Genomic DNA, 19,281 nt, shown 5'->3' on the forward strand with positions numbered 1-19,281 from the left:
TGGAATGGGAGACAGTGTCAAAGGCTGCACAGAGATACAGAAGAACCAGGATACTGATGTGGCCTAAATCAGCAGCCCTGAGGAGATTGTTAGTGATCTTAATCAGGGCGGTCTCGGTGCTGTGGTGGGCTCTGTAGCTAGACTGGAGAGGTTCGAAGAGTTCATGGTTGGACATGTGCTGATGGAGCTGTGCAGCTACTGCTCTTTCCAGGGTCTTGCTGAGGAAAGGAAGGTTGGAGATTGGCCGGTAGTTAGCAAAGTCATCAGGGTCCAAACCAGGCTTCTGGACAGGCTCTGTTACACTAAACTTTAAGCTAGGTCACTCTCCAGCTAGCTGATTAGCTACTTGATTTGGCAAGGTCCTTCTCATCCTTTCACTTTCCAAAATATTTGCAATGATCAGTTTATGAAGAAGCCCAAGTAGGCAGGCAATACGATGCAGACAGAGCAGCTGGAGCCAAATACAATAGTATAACCTGTAACCAAATACGATAAATCATATAAACTCTTCAGAAGTGAATGACTTGCTGTTATGAGGATAACTTTGCGCATCAAATGGGTGGAGCTTGGTTTACCTCAGTCAGGGTTGCTAAATAATTCTTTGTAGTTCTACTGTACGCCTGAATTTTTCTTGTTGAAGTTGCATAATATTTAATTTTTTTCTCAACTTTGGGACATTTCATACATTTAGGGACTTCTACTCATGTGAATTTGCTAACATTTTTCCACCCTTGATAAGTGAATTGAAAATAAAACTAATCTGTGTGATACTGTAGATTTCATTAGGACTGTTTCATGTTTTGCCCATTTGGGACACCATATACGTTTAGTGACATAACTCCATGAGTATTAAAGCTACTTTTACACAATTGATATTGCTGGATTCAGTAGAACCACATCTTTCAAACAAGACATCATATGTCTTGCTATGACAATCCATGTCAGAGTCACTACAAAGTAAAGAGAACATTCTACATAGATTTACATTTTCGCCTATGTAGGTATGTGTTAAAATGACTGTATCTCCTATTTACATTCAGATATTGACATTCAGTCTTTTTTAGAATGTAGAGGAATGTCCTGACTTCATTTATGCCAAGTTTTAAACGTGTCAGAGCTTCCATTGTGAATCTACACAAGTTTTTATGCCTCAACCCCCAGACGGCCAGGCATTATTTTTTGTTTGGGGTGTATAACTTTAGATATCAATTTCACCACTTTTGCAGTAAAATATTTTTACACAACAATCCATTTCATGTATGGGAGGCCTTAGAGATGAAGAAAAACTATGTTGTGTTTGGTTCTACCTCCGGTAGGGGTATCTCGAAAACTAAAGCCCTTTTTGGCTGTTTGTCACAGGCCTTATTACTTTAGACTTCCAATTCATTCAACTGAGACCAGAATATGATAGTGTGTCCACAAATAGTGTTGTGAGAGAAAGGGATACAGAACTTTGGTAGACAAAGAATACAGGGAGATAAAGAGACGACACATTTCCCAGCCTACAACTCCGTCCCCATCACAGTCCATGTACAGCAGCAGCTCCGACCATGAACCTCCACTCCTGGAAGGAGTGTGGTCCCACCAATCCTCCCAGACTGAGCTCTCCTGTTCCGAGCGGACCTTCACGTCTCATCCGAGCCATGACGACCTCAACCGCCAAACGCTGAGGAATGGACGAATCAGCTCAGAGGACTGTCAGCAAATAGTCAGCTCTGTAACCAGCCGGAAACAAGGAGACGCAGACCCACCGAAATCTCAAAGTCATCAACGGTTTACCGAGATTTTAACTCAACCAGGAGACATAAAGAAAAATCAGACGATTTACACAGGAACGAAAACTCACATCTGTAAACAGTGTGACAAGAGTTTCAGTGCGTTAAGTTCTCTGAAGATACACCAGCGTGTCCACACCGGAGAAAAGCCTTTCCACTGTAAACAGTGTGACAAGAGTGTTAGTCAGTTAAGTAATCTGAGGACACACCAGCGTATCCACACTAGGGCTGTCAGAACGAATTTCACTATTCGAAAATAATTTGAATGTTTTTTTTTTTTATAATATTCGAATGTTAAAATTGATATTCGAATGTAGCTTTTATCATTTATTATTTAAAAAAAAAATACATTTTGTTTTTATAAAATTTTAAATAAAATGTGTTTTATTAAAGAATCTAACGATGCGAAACAAGCCCGCTTCTTGCCTGCAGGCATGTAAAAAATTTGCTCGTCAGGTCACGTGATATCAACAATACTGTTTGTGAGCCAGCACCGCGCGACAGTGAGTGCAGTAGATGTAAACATGGCAGAAGGCGGCGACATCGTGGATGCACCAGAGATCACCACTCCTGATCATTTAAGGAGTGATGTGTGGAAAGTTTTTGGATTCCAAAAACGGAAAAATAACAAGAAAAGACATAGCAATCTGTAGAGTATGCAAGATCGAAATGAAGTATCAGACCACTACAAGCAACCTGAGGAATCATGTCGCAATGTTGCACCCTGCTACGTTTGCCGAGATGGCAGATGTGGATGAACCACATTTAAAGCAGGCTAGGATCACCTCGTTTCTGCCCCCCTCCTCCTCGTCGCGAGGTTTACCTGCTGCTCGCCAGAAGGCGATTACAAACAAATTGACCCAATTTATCTGCAAAGATATGAGGCCGATTAACCTCTCGCAGGGGGCTGGGTTCCAAGAGTTCATACGTGAGCTTGAGCCAAGGTACATAATTCCCTGCAACACTACAATCACTGACAGAGTTGTGAAGCTATATGATGTCACTAAAAACAAAGTCAGAGAAATGGTTATTGGAGAAAAGATTGCCCTGACCACAGATGGGTGGACGTCACTAGCAACGGAAAGCTATGTGACACTCACTGCACATTTTATAAATGAGAAATGGGAGATGAAAGATGTCATTCTCAAAACGGCGGAAGCCCAGACAAGCCCAGACTGCGCTACTCGGTGGAATAGCACCTACGACATGGTGTGTCGGGCAGCTGAGCAACAAGCTCCCGTTGCAGCGGTAATCATGGAAAAAAAACTCAGTCATCTGGAGTTGAGCACCAATGAGTGGAGGATTATGGAGAGGGTCAGAGAAGTGCTTAAGCCTTTCAAAGTGGCCACTGAGGGTTTATCAACCGACCGATTCCCAACAGCATCAGCCGTTCTTCCCCTTAAGTTTGTGCTTTTGTCGCAACTCCAGGCTTCCACGGACGACCCAGCAGCAGTCAATGAAATGAAAACAAAGATCTCAACTGACCTCAAGAAGAGATACAGCGAGGACAAATCTGCCTTCATGCTACTTAACGCCGCTAGCTACCTCGACCCGCGGTTCCTTCGGCTGGTTCATTTGGACGACGGACAAAAACATAAAGTACGTGAGAAAATTAAAACTGAACTGCAGTTGCAGCGGGTTGACGAGGAGCGAGATGTGATTGTGATTGCTGAGGGCCCGGGGCAAGATGAGGAAGGAGCAGCCATGGCTACAGCAGGGACATCGCGCCAGGGCAAGACAGCCAAGAAAACAGCTCTTAGCGCCATGGGAGATCTGTTTGGGAATGTTTACAGTCAAGCCACAGATCCATCAGGTTTGTTTTTATTTTATTTTGGTACATGTTTTGGGTACAATTAATAAAAGTAAGCACAATATAACTTAAACCCAGTGTAAAGTGTAACGAAACACTTATTTTCAATGTGGTCCTACTATAGGTGCCACCGTAGACCTACTACAACAAGAGATGGTGTCGTACGAGAGAGAGACCCCGATACCGAGCGACGGCAACCCACTGGAGTGGTGGGGGGTGTCATGTTCCAAGTACCCCCACCTTGCTCAGCTGGCACGGCGCTATTTGTGCATCCCGGGTACTTCGGTTAGAGCAGAGAGGGTTTTCTCCACCGCCGGGATAATCGTAAATAAAAAACGCTTTGCATTAGATCCAGAAAACGTGGATCGCCTTGTGTTCTTGGCTAACAACCTTTAAGTCTCGCCAATGTTGTTGTTTTATTTTGTTTTTATTTGATGCTGCTGAACGCTGAGCACTTTATTATTTTCATATTATTTTATTCGTTTGGAACAGTGGTTTTGTTTGGTCAAAGTTGACAAGATAATTTAACAGATTAAGATTTACACTACAGTTGCAATGTCGCTATGTTCGCTTATTTCACTTTCATTGCTGGACTTACTGGGACTGTTCAGTGTACATGAACACAATGTGTTCATGTCATGATTGATAGCCTATTCATTGTTAAAAAAAAAGGAGAGAGAAACTGGACTTGTCCTGCTGTTAAAGACTGTTCCTTCCTCGTTTCATATTGAGTCTACTGAGTGCAAGTGAAGTGCATTAGATAGCAAGCTGTGCTGTACTCAATGAAATACAACGTATCCAACGTTATACATTTTGTGCCTGCCTACCATTATTACATGCAAGCGACATCAGTGTTGTTGCGTTGAAAAAGTAGCTTTGGATGGGGCGCCGTCTAGTGGACATAACGTGCACAATTAACCACCTCGATGTTCGTTGTACTGTGTAACCTGAACCTAACCCTAAAACCGAAATAAAGTTTTTTTTAACGGGAAAAAAGTACCCGAACCCGCCCGAAAACCGAACATTTTCAAAAATAAAACCCCAAAAAAATCGCGCGCTTCGCGCACGGGAACATGCACGCGCGCTGTGCGCGCGTGCATATTCGAAAATATTCGAATATTACAAATAAAAATGCTTTGAAATTCGAATGCCATTTTACAGTACAACTGACAGCCCTAATCCACACCGGAGATAAACTTTTCCAATGTAAACAGTGTGACAAGAGTTTCAGTGAGTCGGGTACTCTGAACAAACACCAGCATATCCACACTGGGGAAAAACCTTTCCTTTGTAAACAGTGTGACAAGAGTTTCAGTCACACAGACAGCCTGAAGAAACACCAGTGTATCCACACTGGAGAAAAACCTTTCCAATGTAAACAGTGTGACAAGAGTTTCAGTGATTCAAGTAGTCTGATCAAACACCGGCGTATCCACACTGGGGAAAAACCTTTCCAATGTAGACGGTGTGACAAGAGTTTCAGTGAGTCAGGTAATCTGAAGAAACACTGGCGTATCCACAGAGGGGAAAAACCTTTCCAATGTAAACGGTGTGACAAGAGTTTCTATGACTTACGTAGTCTGAAGAGACACCTGCGTGTCCACACTGGAGAAAAGCTGTAAACAGTGTGACAAGAGTTTCAGTAGGTCAGATAGTCTTAAGACACACCGGCATTAGTGAAACATTATGATGATCCTAATGATCTTGCAGGGCTTTCCAATCTACGCTGTGGACTATTATCACCAAATTAGGCTGTTACTGCATGCTTACAGGGAATGAGGAGCAATAATGCTTCATTTAAGCACGTGTCGCATGCTGAACAGCTTTACAAGCCCACAACATGGATGCAATGCATTGTGAGCTTGTAGATCTGCCATTTTTGGTACCACCATACATTGAAGTATACAGCTCAATGGTACTGTAGGTGTGGCAGTCAATAACCATCGATGGGACCGCCTGAAATATTTTCTTTTCATCTTCTTTCCCGATTAATGAAAATCATTTATCCGAAATGATCTCGCGGGCGTCCGATTGGCCAGTGGCCATCATAGATTTATAAGGAGATAACACTGGCTGCAGAATCCGACCCACGCTGACTTCATTTGGGAGAAAAGGAAAGTGGTAGAAACAAAAACGAGCAAACTCTGGACATTCATCGGAGAATAGCCAGCAGTCCTTCTGGTACTTTATAATTAATAACACATTCACTGGCAGACTTATTTATGGCTGTGTGCACCTACTGCCGGCTTTACATTTCAATAATGACTACCTCCCCATACATTATCCCTTGCTTAATCCACCATTAAGCAAGGCGGCAGTGGCTCAGGGGTAGAGTGGCCGGTAGCGCGGCCGGATGGAAGCAGTGAGGTTTCCGGTTCGATCCCGGGCTCCCCCAGAAGAGTTAGTGTCGAAGTGTCCTTGAGCAAGACACTGAACCCCTAATTGCTCCCGATGAGCAGGTTGGTGCCTTGCATGGTTTCCTCCGCCATCGGTGTATGAATGTGTGTGAATGTGTGAATGTAATGCACAAGTTATATATGTAAAGCGCTTTGGATAAAAGTGCTATATAAATGCACCATTTACCATTTTACCATTTACTTAAAGGTAGGGTGACATTTTTGGGTTAAAACAAAAAGTATTTTGTTAAAAGGTTAAAGCACTATATTCTGTAATGTAATTATGGGGCCAGGCTTCCAGCATGGACCCATATTGTTATTGGCATTATTCCGTTTCTTCTTCTTTTTCTGCCGTTTTTGCCAGTTCTGGCTGAACCGTGCAGTCGCTTTTTATGAAACTCGGCCATATGGTAGATGGTCATGAAAAACGATCAAAAAATAAATCTCACAATCTTTCGTCAAAAGGTGGCGCTATAGCACTCAGTTGAAAATGACAACTTTGAACAGGTACAACTCATGCCCTGTTTCACCTACAGCCATGAAACTTCGATGCACACATGCGTCTCCTCATACTGAACAACTTTCACACTCTGACTTTTGACCTCTGACCTTTAGGCTTCGTCCACACGTACACGGGTATTTTCATAAACGTAGCTTTTTATATGCGTTTTGGGGGGTTCGTCCACACGCAAACGCGTTTTTGCTCCATGTAAACGCATCTTTTGGAAAACTCCTGCCACAGTGTAGATTTTTAAAAACTCCGGCTATGTGTTCCCGTGTGGACACGGTAAACGGAGTTTTTGCATTTAGCCGTTAACGTTTAGCCGTTGTCGTGTGGACAGAGAGATTTTTTTAAACAGGGCCGTGTAGACCAGTGGCGTCGTTAGGGGTGGGCTTCGGTGGCTATAGCCACCAATGTTTTGTCCAAAGCCACCAATAAAAAAAAAAAAAAAAAAAAAAAATTAAAAGTTTTTTTTTTTTTTTTTTAATTATATATCTATCACCCTAACCTAACCCTACCCCTAACCCTAAAACCGAAATAAAGTAACAAAAAACGGGGGAAAAAGCACCCTAATCCGCGAAATCCGCGAAAAAAAGCGCGCGCGCGGGAGGAGGGGCACATGCGCGCGCGTGCATGTGCCCGTTGCCTGCGGGGCTAAGCCCCCGACCTAGTAGAGACCTAGCGACGCGTCTGGTGTAGACGCGGAGGTTTTCAAAAACGAAAACGAAATATCTGCGTTTATGAAAATACCCGTGTACGTGTGGACGAAGCCTTAGATCTCCCACCATTTTGAATTATATGAAAAACAGTTAAAACCTATCTCCTCCTGGGATTTTTGAGTAATCTGCACGAAACTTTTTACACATGAACTTTGGACCTATACCAAAAAACGTTTGCAAAATATCTTCCATAAGTGAAAAAATGAAGCTTTAATGAGCCAATGAATATTGCAGTTTTATGACAATTATTCATCTGCCCCTAACACATACATGCAGACTTACCATTCTTTGAAACTTTGCAGAAATGTAAAGGGCCATTCCAAATATCACTGAAACCAATCTTACTCCAATTGGTCAAACGGGGGCGCTATAGCAATTTTTTGAAAATTGAAACTTTAAACAGGCAAAAGTCATGCCTCGTTTGGCCGACAGCCATTAGACCTGCTTACACATGTGCCTTGACTAATGAGGAACACATCTATCACGTTGACCAGTAAGCACCGCCCTTAGATTGTCCGCAATCTTGAGCAGTTTGAAAAACACTTAAACCCAGGATTTTTCAGCTATTTGCGTGAAACTGTATGATCTGTGTGATCTCCTTTTTCACAGGTTCTTGTCTGTTGGTGGCTTCTCGCTTAAATGTGTGCCCCACAACCTGAAGGTCACCAGTTCAAGCCTCACTTGGTGCAGACTTCATCTAAGTTGCATTTCACACAACATGACTATCAATGAATACATCTGCAATTGTTAAAGATAACATGAAATACTTAATTGAGTGTTTTTTACATACAGCTGATCTACAATCTCACAACTTTTCAGATAGCAATGAGAGTATGTTTTTTCAATGTATAACATACTTCATTGTGAAAATAGCCAATGTACAATCTGACACCTTTTGATGGTTTGTGAGCTTGTAGATCGGCTACTTTCACTAATTTTGGTTCTGAGGAGATGTACAATTTCTTCATTGGTAAATGGTTTGTGAACGAGTGATCTTAGTGTTAGTGAAACAGGGGCTTGGGTCATGACAGAAGGCAAGAGTTTGTGATCCTCAACAGACAATATGAGCCTGGACAAAGATATAGCACTATAGGTAGTGTTGCAGCTACCTAAGAGTGCTTCATGACCGTAAGGTTGCCGGTTCAAGCCTCACTTGATGCAGACTCATTTAAGTTGAAATGCAAAAAACATGACTCAATCTATTCCGTTTCCATGGCGCTCTCTCTCTCTCTTCAATCTATTCCATTTCCATGTCTTTCTCTTCAATCTATTCCGTTTCCATGTCTCTCTCTCTGTCTCTTCAATCTATTCCATTTGTCTCTCTCTCTGTCTCTTCAATCTATTCCATTTGTCTCTCTCTCTGTCTCTTCAATCTATTCCATTTGTCTCTGTCTCTTCAATCTATTCCATTTGTCTCTCTCTCTTCAATCTATTCCATTTGTCTCTCTCTCTTCAATCTATTCCATTTGTCTCTCTCTCTTCAATCTATTCCATTTGTCTCTCTCTCTTCAATCTATTCCATTTGTCTCTCTCTCTTCAATCTATTCCATTTGTCTCTCTCTCTTCAATCTATTCCATTTCTCTCTCTCTCTCTCTCTCTCTCTCTCTCTCTCTCTCTCTCTCTCTCTCTCTCTCTCTCTCTCTCTCTCTCTCTCTCTCTCTCTCTCTCTCTCTCTCTCTCTCTCTCTCTCTCTCTCTCTCTCTCTCTCTCTCTCTCTCTCTCTCTCGACGCGCTGTGATTGGCCAGTAGTCAACGCGCTGTGAATGGCCAGTGCCCGCCCCCCCCCCGGAAATATGGCGGGCACCATACCAAGCATGTCGCTCCAATGAACTGCAGAGGCCAATGAGGTATCTAGGTTTCTATATCGGTGTGTAAGTGTGTCTCACCATCATCTCCTAGTTGCTCTTTGATCTTGTCCAGATCCGACCCCCCGACCACTCCCACACGAACACGACCCTTCAACTTCTGCAAGAACTCTGCCATGTCTGGAGTCACACGCTGAAAACACACACACACACACACACACACACACACACACACACACACACACACACACACACACACACACACACACACACACAAGCACAATTAGTTACACAAGTAAGACACGCGAACGCGGGAAGCGAACGCAGCTTGAAAATAACAATAAGAAGAATAGAAAGGAATGACATGGAGAAATCTCAAACTATCCTCAAACTAAGGCGTTTTCAACTTGCCATCCGGCCTGAAATATGCACAAATGACATGGAATTCTTAGATATCCCAATAGAGGAACTTGTGTAGATGCTTTTAGATGTGTTATTTTTGACTGTAGCTGCTATATTTCTCTCAGAGGAGTGTAATTAGTCACCCAGGGGCAGGCGGATTTCAGCCACACTGAGATCTGTCAGCAGCCAATGAGAGCGTGAGTCACATGGGGGCGCGGCTGCACACAGGCAGTGCACACAGACAGACACACAGACACACAAGCCGAGCACGGTTTCATAGTAAGCTACACTTGCGCAGAGGCGCGCCTTTGGCGTGCGCCTCCTTCCGCTGCGTTCGCAAAAATCAATGATTCATTCATTTCACTGACTTTCAGTGGTAGAAAAAGCACTCAAATGTTTTACGTAAAAGTCCGGAATTAAAAATGTACTTAAGTAAAAGTACAAAAGTATTGGTATCAAAATGTACTTAAAGTACCAAAAGTTAAAGTACTAAATGTTTGAAAATAGCAGATCTAAAAGCTCACAACGTGTCGCGATGTGACACGTTGTGAGCTTGTAGATCTTGTAGATCTAGATCAAATAGGGCTACAGTGGTTAATGTATGTTATATAATGTAATAATTGATATCTGCAAAGTAACTATAGTTTTCAAATCATTGTAGTGGAGTAAAAGTACAATATTTGCCTCTGAGATGTAGTGGAGTAGAAGTAAAAGTATAGACAATTGGAAATACTCCAGTAAAGTAAAGGTACCTCAAAATAGTACCTAAGTACAGTACTTAAGTAAATGTACTTAGTTACTTTACACCACTGCTGACTTTACAAAACAATAAGCACAAGCAAATCATTAAACAGAGGCATCAGAGTTGAAGGCAGCAAGGTTTTAAAAGCACCCTCCTGAAGCAAGAACCAAACAAAATCCATTCCTTGTACACTAATACAATGGTTCTCAAACTTTTTCGTGCCAAGGACCCCCACATTTATATGTATGTGGCCGCGGACCCCCACCTGAAAATATATTGTGCCAGGGATTTGCACACATTTTCGAGATGTTTCAAAAATAGCAGATCTACAAGCTCATAGCGCGGCACAGTGCTATGAGCTTGTAGATCTGCTATTTTTGAATAGCCAAAGTATCATATATGGATATAAAGGGGTTCAAATTATTGTGACGCTTTATTAACTCATTTTTGCTGGGGACCCACTGGTACCCCCCCCCCCCAGGGACCCCTGGGGGTCCCCGAACCCCACTTTGAAAACCAATGCACTAATAATACATGATGTATGGTTGTAGGTCATGTCACGCATCTAAAGTAGCCAATTTACAAGCTCACAAGGCGTTGCGACTCGCGACGCCTTGTGAGCTTAAAGATCTCCTATTTCTGATGTGTGACAAAGTATAAATCACAACACTGATTCATTCAAACATTACATTGTTTGTTTGTTGATAGCATGGCAAGTAGTACCCTAATATCTTTAGATCAATGGTGTCAAACATTTTAGGTTGCGGGCCGGATTGGTCAATATTCAACATCATTGTTACCACACACCATTGTGTGTGTGTGTGTGTGTGTGTGTGTGTGTGTGTGTGTGTGTGTGTGTGTGTGTGTGTGTGTGTGTGTGTGTGTGTGTGTGTGTGTCCAACGCTGAAAGGCACGAATGTTGATGTCTTAATAGATCATGTCACATTCCATTACATTTACATTACAGTCATTTAGCAGACGCTTGTATCCAAAGCGACTTACAATAAGTGCATTCAACATAGGTAGGGAACGAAACTACTAACCACCAGAAGTCTTAAGTGCATTTTCTGCTAAAACAAGCAACCAAGAGTATACCTAGTGCTAAGGTAAAAGTGCAATATATCAGCTACCTACTTTCTGACAAAATAGCAAAATCAAATGAGCAAGAGCTAAGACAAATAAGTGTATCGACTAAACAAGATCCAATAAAACAATACAACAATAAAACAAGAGTTTGTACAACTTCATCCGACACGGTCGAGGCAGAAGGCCGCCACCCTAGAGCCTAGGGTCTGCCTGACGTTTCTTCCAGTTAAGCGGGAGTTTTTCGTTGCCACTGTCGCAAAATTGCTTGCTCAGGGTGGGATGTCGGGTCTCTTCTCTACATGTAAAGTGTCTTGAGACAACTTGTTGTGATTTGACACTTTAATAAAATGTTATTGAATTGAACTGAACTAGTTAACAACAAGTAGGCCAGGCAAAGAGGAAGGGTAGTGTTTCCTGAAGAGGTGGGTTTTCAGCCTGCGGCAAAAGATGGGCAGTGACTCAGCTGTCCTGACATCAGTGGGAAGTTCATTCCACCACTGTGGGGCCATTACACAAAACATGTTAGGTAGCATTCTTAGGCTACTGATGTCAGGCCTGCAGCTACAGTAAATGGGGACGTGTCTAATGTTTACTGTCTACTCGGGGATGTAAGTGCTATTTTTTGAGACCTTTCTCATCCAGCGGGGGAAATTCAGTTTCAGCTTCACCCAGCTGAGTGCTCCCCACAGCGGAGTGCGGAGCAGTTAGAGGTATAATGTATCTTGCTCAGGGACATTTGGCACATTGCTGAGGGCTGGTGCTTAGACAAGGTGGCCGGTTACCTGTCTCCATTGTTTTCAATGTAGGCTAAGGCTGTATCGGCTTTGCCAGCACGGTAGTGGCAAGGTGGGTTGCCAGATCTGCTTATTATAATTTCTCCGCAAGATTATATTTGAAAATAGCCGATCTACAAGCTCACGACGTGTCGCATCGCATGGTAACACTTGCTATGCATCCAATGTCTATACATCCCACTGTTTCTCAACCAATGGTCCATGGACTACACAGACACATGTGATTATATGGGCACATTCCCTAATAACGATGACTCCATCAGGTAATCCGGTACACAACTCCCTTTTCTGTGGAATTTCTTGACCTCCGACTTCACAGTAACTGACAACATTGACGTGTCATCATAGGTCACCAGGTAGATAATATGCACTGTTCCGTGGAACAACAAGGAAAAAAACATTTTGCAACATGGTCAGGGACCACATGCAATACCTTCACGGACCACAAGTGGTCCCCGGACCACCTGTTGAAAACCCGTTGTAGGTGCAAACAACACAGGTATCACCTGATCATACTCATGTACAGTGATAGCCTGATTATCAGACTGAAGCTGCGTGGAGCTTCAGTCTGACATTGGCTCCAGTGTAGGCGTTTACAAGGGGGAGGGGATTAGAATTTCCCCAAACCAATCACAAGGGATACCCATCCCCCACCTCCGACTCTCATTGGACGGTACTTTTTGCACAGAATACATCCTAGGTTCACATTACAACACCAGACCAAGAGGCAGTCCACTCCAGAGAGTGGGCGGCAGTGGCGTACCCACTGTAGAGGCAGGGCAGGCGGTCGCCTGCCCAACTAAGACTTCGCCTCCCCTAGAAAACCCAAATAATCCGAAAAGGTGTCATGCGTGCTTAATGTCCTCAAAGTCACGCATCCAACAAGCTTTGAACTGAAGCAGATTGGACCTTCCGTTCCAGAGATAATAGCCAAAACATCTTGAAAACGGCAACTTTCGCTGGTTTTCGATCGCCGATTTTCGATTGAGTTGAAATGTCTTTTTGGGGGGGGGGGGGGGTAATGGTGGGGGTGAAAAAAATAAATCTCGCCTGCCCTAAATGTTATTCCTGGGGACGCCACTGGTGGTCGGGGTCTATGGTTTGGAACCATATATACATTTTTTACTCAAATATTTGCTTCTGGGTGGGGTCCCTATTACAAAATATTTTTGAATTTTGAAATGGGGGTCTGTGGCCAAATACATACGATTTTCAGGGTCCTTTTACATGAGGAACTTTGAGCACCCACTGATATGGCAACATACGTTTGCTTTCCATCTAAATGGGTTAAAACATTAGTTCTCAAAGTGGGGTCCCAGGGGGCCCTTGGGGAAGGGGTAGTCGTACCAGGGGGTCTCGTTAATATGCCGTCACAATCATTTTAACCACTTTATCCATATCCATTATACTTTGGGCTATTCAAAAATAGCAGATCTACAAGCTCATAGCTATGAGCTTGTAGAGATCTGCTATATTTGAAAAAATCCTGGCACAAAAATATTTGTTTGAGTCTGCAGCAAAATAAATAATCATTTTGGGGGTCCTTGACATGAAGTTTGACAACCACTGGGTTAAAGACATTCACACATAGGCTACTCTAGCTCCAATAGACCATATTCACACGGCGGCCATATTGCCATTAAGTCAATGAAATGCCACCCCAGTTGCCACAGCAATGCAATGTTAAATTCCAAAATGGCCACCGTGTGAATATGGACTATTGGCTCTATTCACAGCAGCCATATTAGTCCAGGGGCCAACACTGATATTTTCACAAATTGGTACCACCTAAGGTGACCGTAAAGTTTTTGTATTTTTGTCTTCTTACATGTCTCTAGTTTATATTTTGGTATGATAACCCTTCCAATCTTGTAGCTTAATGGCAGTTATCACTACCTACCGGCTAATGTATCCTGTAGGAGACACAAAGTAGAATCTTTGTGTCTCCTACCGGAAATACACCCGGGCATCAAATTATTGCGACAAAAAACTAAATATATCCATGTATTCAAGGCTTCATGGGGTGCGCAATTGATAACTTCTAAGATTTTTGGTGTTTGCAAAAAGACTGCTTTCCATAAGCTTGCAAAAGTTGACCCTCCTTCGGTCTAGGGTGGTCATAGCTGAATGGGTAGAGAGTCCCCCTGGGAAACTTAAAGGAGGAGTTCACCCCAAAAAATATTTATTTTCCATAAATTGCACACCCCATGAAGCCTTGAATACATGGATATATGTTGTTTTTTGTCGCAATAATTTGATGCCCGGGTGTATTTCCGGTAGGAGACACAAAGATTCTACTTTGTGTCTCCTACCGAATACATTAGCCGGTAGGTAGTGATAACTGCCATTAAGCTACAAGATTGGAAGGGTTATCATACCAAAATATAAACTAGAGACATGTAGGAAGACAAAAATACAAAAACTTTACGGTCACCTTAGGTGGTACCAAAATATGGCTTGGCCTCTGGACTATATTATGAAGACATTCACAGGTGTTACCAATGATACTAATGAAGGCTCTGTTCCATTCTGGTCAAACAGAGTCAGGGTGCTGATATTGTGCATGTTGGCCCACTGGAAACACTCTGCTACACCAGTACAGTTGGGGTCCAGGGACCCTCATGGGCTTCCAAATGGCCCCTTAGGGTCCATTTGGTTCCATTTGTACACTCTCAGAGTTACACATGTGTAACTCTGAGAGTGTACAAATGGAACCAAATGGACCCTTACGGGTCCATTTGGTTCCATTTGTACACTCTCAGAGTTATGGGGGTCGTGGAAACCACTGTGGTACACTAAATGGAACAGAGCCTTCATTAGTATCATTGGTAACACCTGTGATAATATGGCTGCTGTGCATAGAGCCTATAGGAACCTCTCCCTCTGCTGTATAGCTCCGCGATGAGGTTCCACGTTTGTCGGTGCCGTTTTAGCGGGACATTTTCGAATATTTTCCACTTTACATGTTTCTTACCCATTTCTGCACATCTTATCCAAAAAGTAAAGGTTTTCTGAAATGCTCTCAGATGTTTTAACTTCTAGCATGCAGTAAAATCTATCCAACAAGTTGAAAAAAGCGTTTAAATAGCTTCTCTCCTAAATGTTTTTAAGACATACCCGGAAGTTGCGCCCGTAGAGATAACATTACTGATTCCCCTACTGGTCAAATGTTGACTTGCATCTTCTAATGCATAATATTATAGAACCGGCTGAGGAGAGAAGCTATTTAAACGCTTTTTTCAACTCGTTGGATACATTTTATTGCGCGCTAGAAGTTAAAACATCTGAGAGCATTTCAGAAAACCTTAACTTTTTGGATACGATGTGCAGAAAGGGGTAAGAAACATGTAAAGTGGAAAATATTCGAAAATGTCCCGCTAAAACGGCACCGGGCCACCTAGGACCTCATCTCGGAGCTACATACTGTAGCAGAGGGAGAGGTTCTAAATGGGGCGAAGGCTACTCATAGTCCATGAGCCAGACAAGATTTCATTATCGAAAGAGTGGGCAAAACCATACCTATATTAAATTGTTCATAGGGTCAATACGAGTAAATAAATATATGATAACCTCTCCACAGGAGCAGCTTTTTCATATTTATCACACATTTTGTTAATTTCCCCATACGTACATAACAGGTGAAAAAATTACAACATTTAAAAAAGAGTTATCATAATGAAACTTCCTGAGTTGATTACTTACATGAAGACAATGATTTATCGTATTACAAGTTTTCTGAAATTGTATATTTAAATTAGGCATTAGGAAAATATGCCCGAATTTGCATAACTTTCCAGAATCAACATTGGAAAATTGGACAAAGCCAGAGTCAACATTCTTATTTCATTTTGTTAAGATGTTGGAGTCAAAGGTTTTTAACGAGGGAATATTCAATACCTGGCTCAATTTTGTGGCTCTGGCTCATGGACTAAATGCCTAATTTGCCTATTTAAATATGCAATTTCAGAAAACTTGTAATACGATAAATTATTGTCTTCGTGTAAGTAATCAACTCAGGAAGTTTCATTATGATAACTCTTTTTTAAATGTTGAAATGTTTTCACCTCTCATGTACGTATGGGGAAAATAACAAAATGTGTGATAACCATGAAAAAGCTACTCCTGTGGAAAGGTTATCATATATTTATTTATTCGTATTGACCCTATGAACAATTTAATATAGGTTTGGTTTTGCCCACTCTTTCGATAATCATTGCTCAATTTTGGGGCTCTGGCTCATGGACTATAAGGCTACTCAGCTAAAAATACATAAACATACTCGGAGAGGTACGCAACGTACCCTCCCCCGCGGGGGTTGCCTTTTGGCATTTACCAAGTAAAACTCCTTTAAGTTTGTCCACGTTGTGTGTTGTTTCCATTCATACATACACACCTGTCTGGCGGCGGTCAGCGTGCCGTCCACGTCGAACAAACAGAGCACACTACTGTCCAACATGGTTGCACTCATTTTTTCGCTTAAACTAATGTGTTTTGTCCTACAGTGTGTTTGTTTGTCTGTCCCTGTCCTGTTTGGTTATGATATGATATGATATGATGTGTCCTGTCCTGGAGGAGGAAGAAGTAAATCTCCGCGTCACCGCCAGCGTTGCCAGATTTAGAGAGAGAAATAAGCCTCCAGGTCTGGGAAAACAAGCGCAGAAGAAGCGACTATATGCCAGATATGAGCACTTTAAAGGACAACTTTGTTTTTTTTTACAACCAAGTTTTATGTTTTAGATTGTAATTAAAGTAAATAAAAGATGAGTGTTAACATTTTTGAATGTACTGCTTTCTAGTTTTAGCAATTTTCGCGATCTTTTTTACAGTGGGCATTCTGTCCGGTGGCTGAATATGTATTTCTTTACACAATTACCCGGTGTTTCTAATTATTATTATTTACAGTAGCTCTTCTAGCCCCCAATAACTCACATCTGGTCATTAAAGACCACAGAACCTTTTTTATTGTGTAAAAAAAATACATATTTAGCGGCCGGACAGAATGCCCCCGCCCACTGTAAAAAATATCGCGAAAATTACTAAAACTATAGAAAGCAGTAAATGAAAAAAAATAACACTCATCTTTTATTTACTTTAATTACAAGCTGAAATATAAACCTTGGTTGTAAAAAAACAAAGTTGTCCTTTAAACATTATATGCACCGGCTGCCTGCTGACAAGCTCACAACTCTGCTATTTAAAAAAAACAAAATGTTTAATATTTTTTCACAAATCTGGTACGGGCCGGGGGGGTCCCTGGCACAAATTATGATTTCAGATGGAGGGTCCGTGGACAAATTCTCGCTTATAATAAGCAGACATGGCAACCCTGATCACCGCTCTCGTCAGACTATAGAAAGGCTTGTTCCTATTTGTAGTTTAGTGCTTATATCCGGTCTAAACCCCGCCTACTGTATCCGGTCATTCCCACGCACAATCATTTGAGCATACTGGCAGTTTCCGTATCCGGTTTAAACCCGGATCTGTAATCTGCGGAGTGAACTGACCCCGGTTCTAGGAGGAGGAGGAGCAACAGAGAACTGACGTGAAAGAAAAGCGACGTCGCGGGGGCCGAAAACAGCAAATCTACAAGCTCAGAACGCGTCGCGGACGCGACGCGTTGTGAGCTTGTAGATCGGCTGTTTTCAGTAACGTTAGCCGGCTTGGCTGAATACGAAAGTGCGCATACAGCGACAGGAAGTGGATTGGCCTCTCCTACAAAATAAAACATTTTGTTTTAAATTATGAATGTGTTTATGCATGCAGTGTTCATTTAGTTGACTAAGACTGAGACCAAAAGACTTAAAGATTTTGATATTTAGTCAACTAAGTCTAGGCTAAGACTAAACAATTCCAGATGACTAAAATAGGACTGAAACTAAATGGTGTGATATTCAAATGACAGACTAAGACTAAAATCAGAATTTGCTGTCAAAATGAACTCTGCATGCATGTCATTTAGTGTATAAAGCAAACCCCCTTTTTTGTTTTCCTCCTAAAAGCGTAATTTCATTGTCAATGGTTATGTATATAGTTATTATGTAATTATTTGACAAAACAAAAAACACAGCCTAAAAATATTCATGGCTAACCCTAACCAATGCTTCATGGGGGGGGGGGGGGTGTAATTGATAGAAAATTAATATTTTTGGGGGGTGAACTACTTTAACTCTGGAAGTTCAAAATAAAATATTTTTTAAAGGAGTGGTTCCATAATGTAACTACTCATTTAAAATATTTTATTTTGAAGGCCACTGACCAACATCGTGTTCCTATAATGTTGCAATAGTGACTGTCTGACTTGAAGCTCCGTTCCGTGAGCAGAAATAGAACATCCGGCTTTCGAGCTAGCAGAAATAAGGTTTCTGGTTGCCTTCAAAATAAGACTGTGCATTTCTTATGTTTTTTAAAAGACATACATTTATTTTAAAAATACATTTATGATGTATGCCTTTTAAATGGCTCATACTAAAACACTTCTAAGTGGCAAGTTTATTAAAAAAAAGACACAATTGTATTTAGAAAATACATTTATTTAGGGGTGTCGGAAAAAATCGTTTCGAATACGAATCGCGATTCTCATGTTGGACGATTCAGAATCCATTCTCATTTTAAAAAAAATCTATTTTCAATATTATCAGTTGATAAAACCTTTACAATTATAAAAGTTACATAAATGTATCCTATGTTTTGAATCAAGAAAATCAAGAAAAAAATCGCTTTTGAATCAAAAAAAAAAAATATTTTGAATCGAGAATCGTTTATTTTGAAAAAATCGATAAAAATCGGCATCGTGACCCCAAGAATCGGAATCGAATCGAATCGTGAGATAGCAAACGATTCACAGCCCTATTTATGATGTATGTCTTTTTAAATGGCTTAGGCCTATACTAGATCACTTCTAAGTGCTAGGTTGTTCCTGATTGACTGGCTATTGATCCCCATTAAATGTGCACTTTAATAGCACAGGTTCTGATCCGAGAACCGTCTCCTGTCCAGTGTCCACTATTGTCTGAAAACGGCACTTTTCGGGCCTCTGACCTCACTGGACGGTCCGCCACACTTTTTTCTACACCTGTGCCGCCTAGCGGAGAGTGTGGCGGTGTAGAGGGGGTCTCCCCGAACGCGTGCGTACCTCAGAAGTGCTGGCACCAAGAACCGTCTCCGGTCCAGTGTCCAATTTGTATAGGCTATGCACTCCTTTGAACAGCATTTATCCATTTAGATAAATTATTAATGTTTTAAATCCGTT

The 19,281-nt window shown here is 41.8% G+C and overlaps 2 protein-coding genes across 3 annotated transcripts in view; both read right to left on the reverse strand.

The window, feature by feature from the left end:
- LOC311037037 (phosphomannomutase 2-like) overlaps positions 1 to 16,590 on the reverse strand; it is a 52,722-nt gene extending 36,132 nt beyond the window's left edge. Inside the window, exons 1-2 of the mRNA XM_084046092.1 lie at positions 16,426 to 16,590; positions 9,090 to 9,201 (exon numbers count right to left, since the gene is read on the reverse strand). Of these exons, the coding sequence (XP_083902218.1) occupies positions 9,090 to 9,201; positions 16,426 to 16,500 (187 nt within the window). The 5' untranslated portion in view covers positions 16,501 to 16,590. The remainder of the gene's footprint in view (positions 1 to 9,089; positions 9,202 to 16,425) is intronic.
- LOC311037051 (H-2 class II histocompatibility antigen, A-S alpha chain-like) overlaps positions 1 to 19,281 on the reverse strand; it is a 256,812-nt gene that overhangs the window by 133,776 nt on the left and 103,755 nt on the right. Inside the window, exon 4 of one of the 2 annotated variants that reach the window (XR_014599919.1) lies at positions 10,055 to 10,175. The exons of the other annotated variant lie outside the window; for it this stretch is intronic. The gene's annotated coding sequence lies outside the window, so the exon portion shown is untranslated. Of the gene's footprint in view, positions 1 to 10,054; positions 10,176 to 19,281 lie in introns of those variants that run through there. 2 annotated transcript variants of the gene reach the window in all.

Source organism: Gymnoscopelus microlampas, assembly GCF_963454915.1.
Source record: "Gymnoscopelus microlampas genome assembly, chromosome: 2".
NCBI classification, from domain to species: domain Eukaryota; kingdom Metazoa; phylum Chordata; class Actinopteri; order Myctophiformes; family Myctophidae; genus Gymnoscopelus; species Gymnoscopelus microlampas.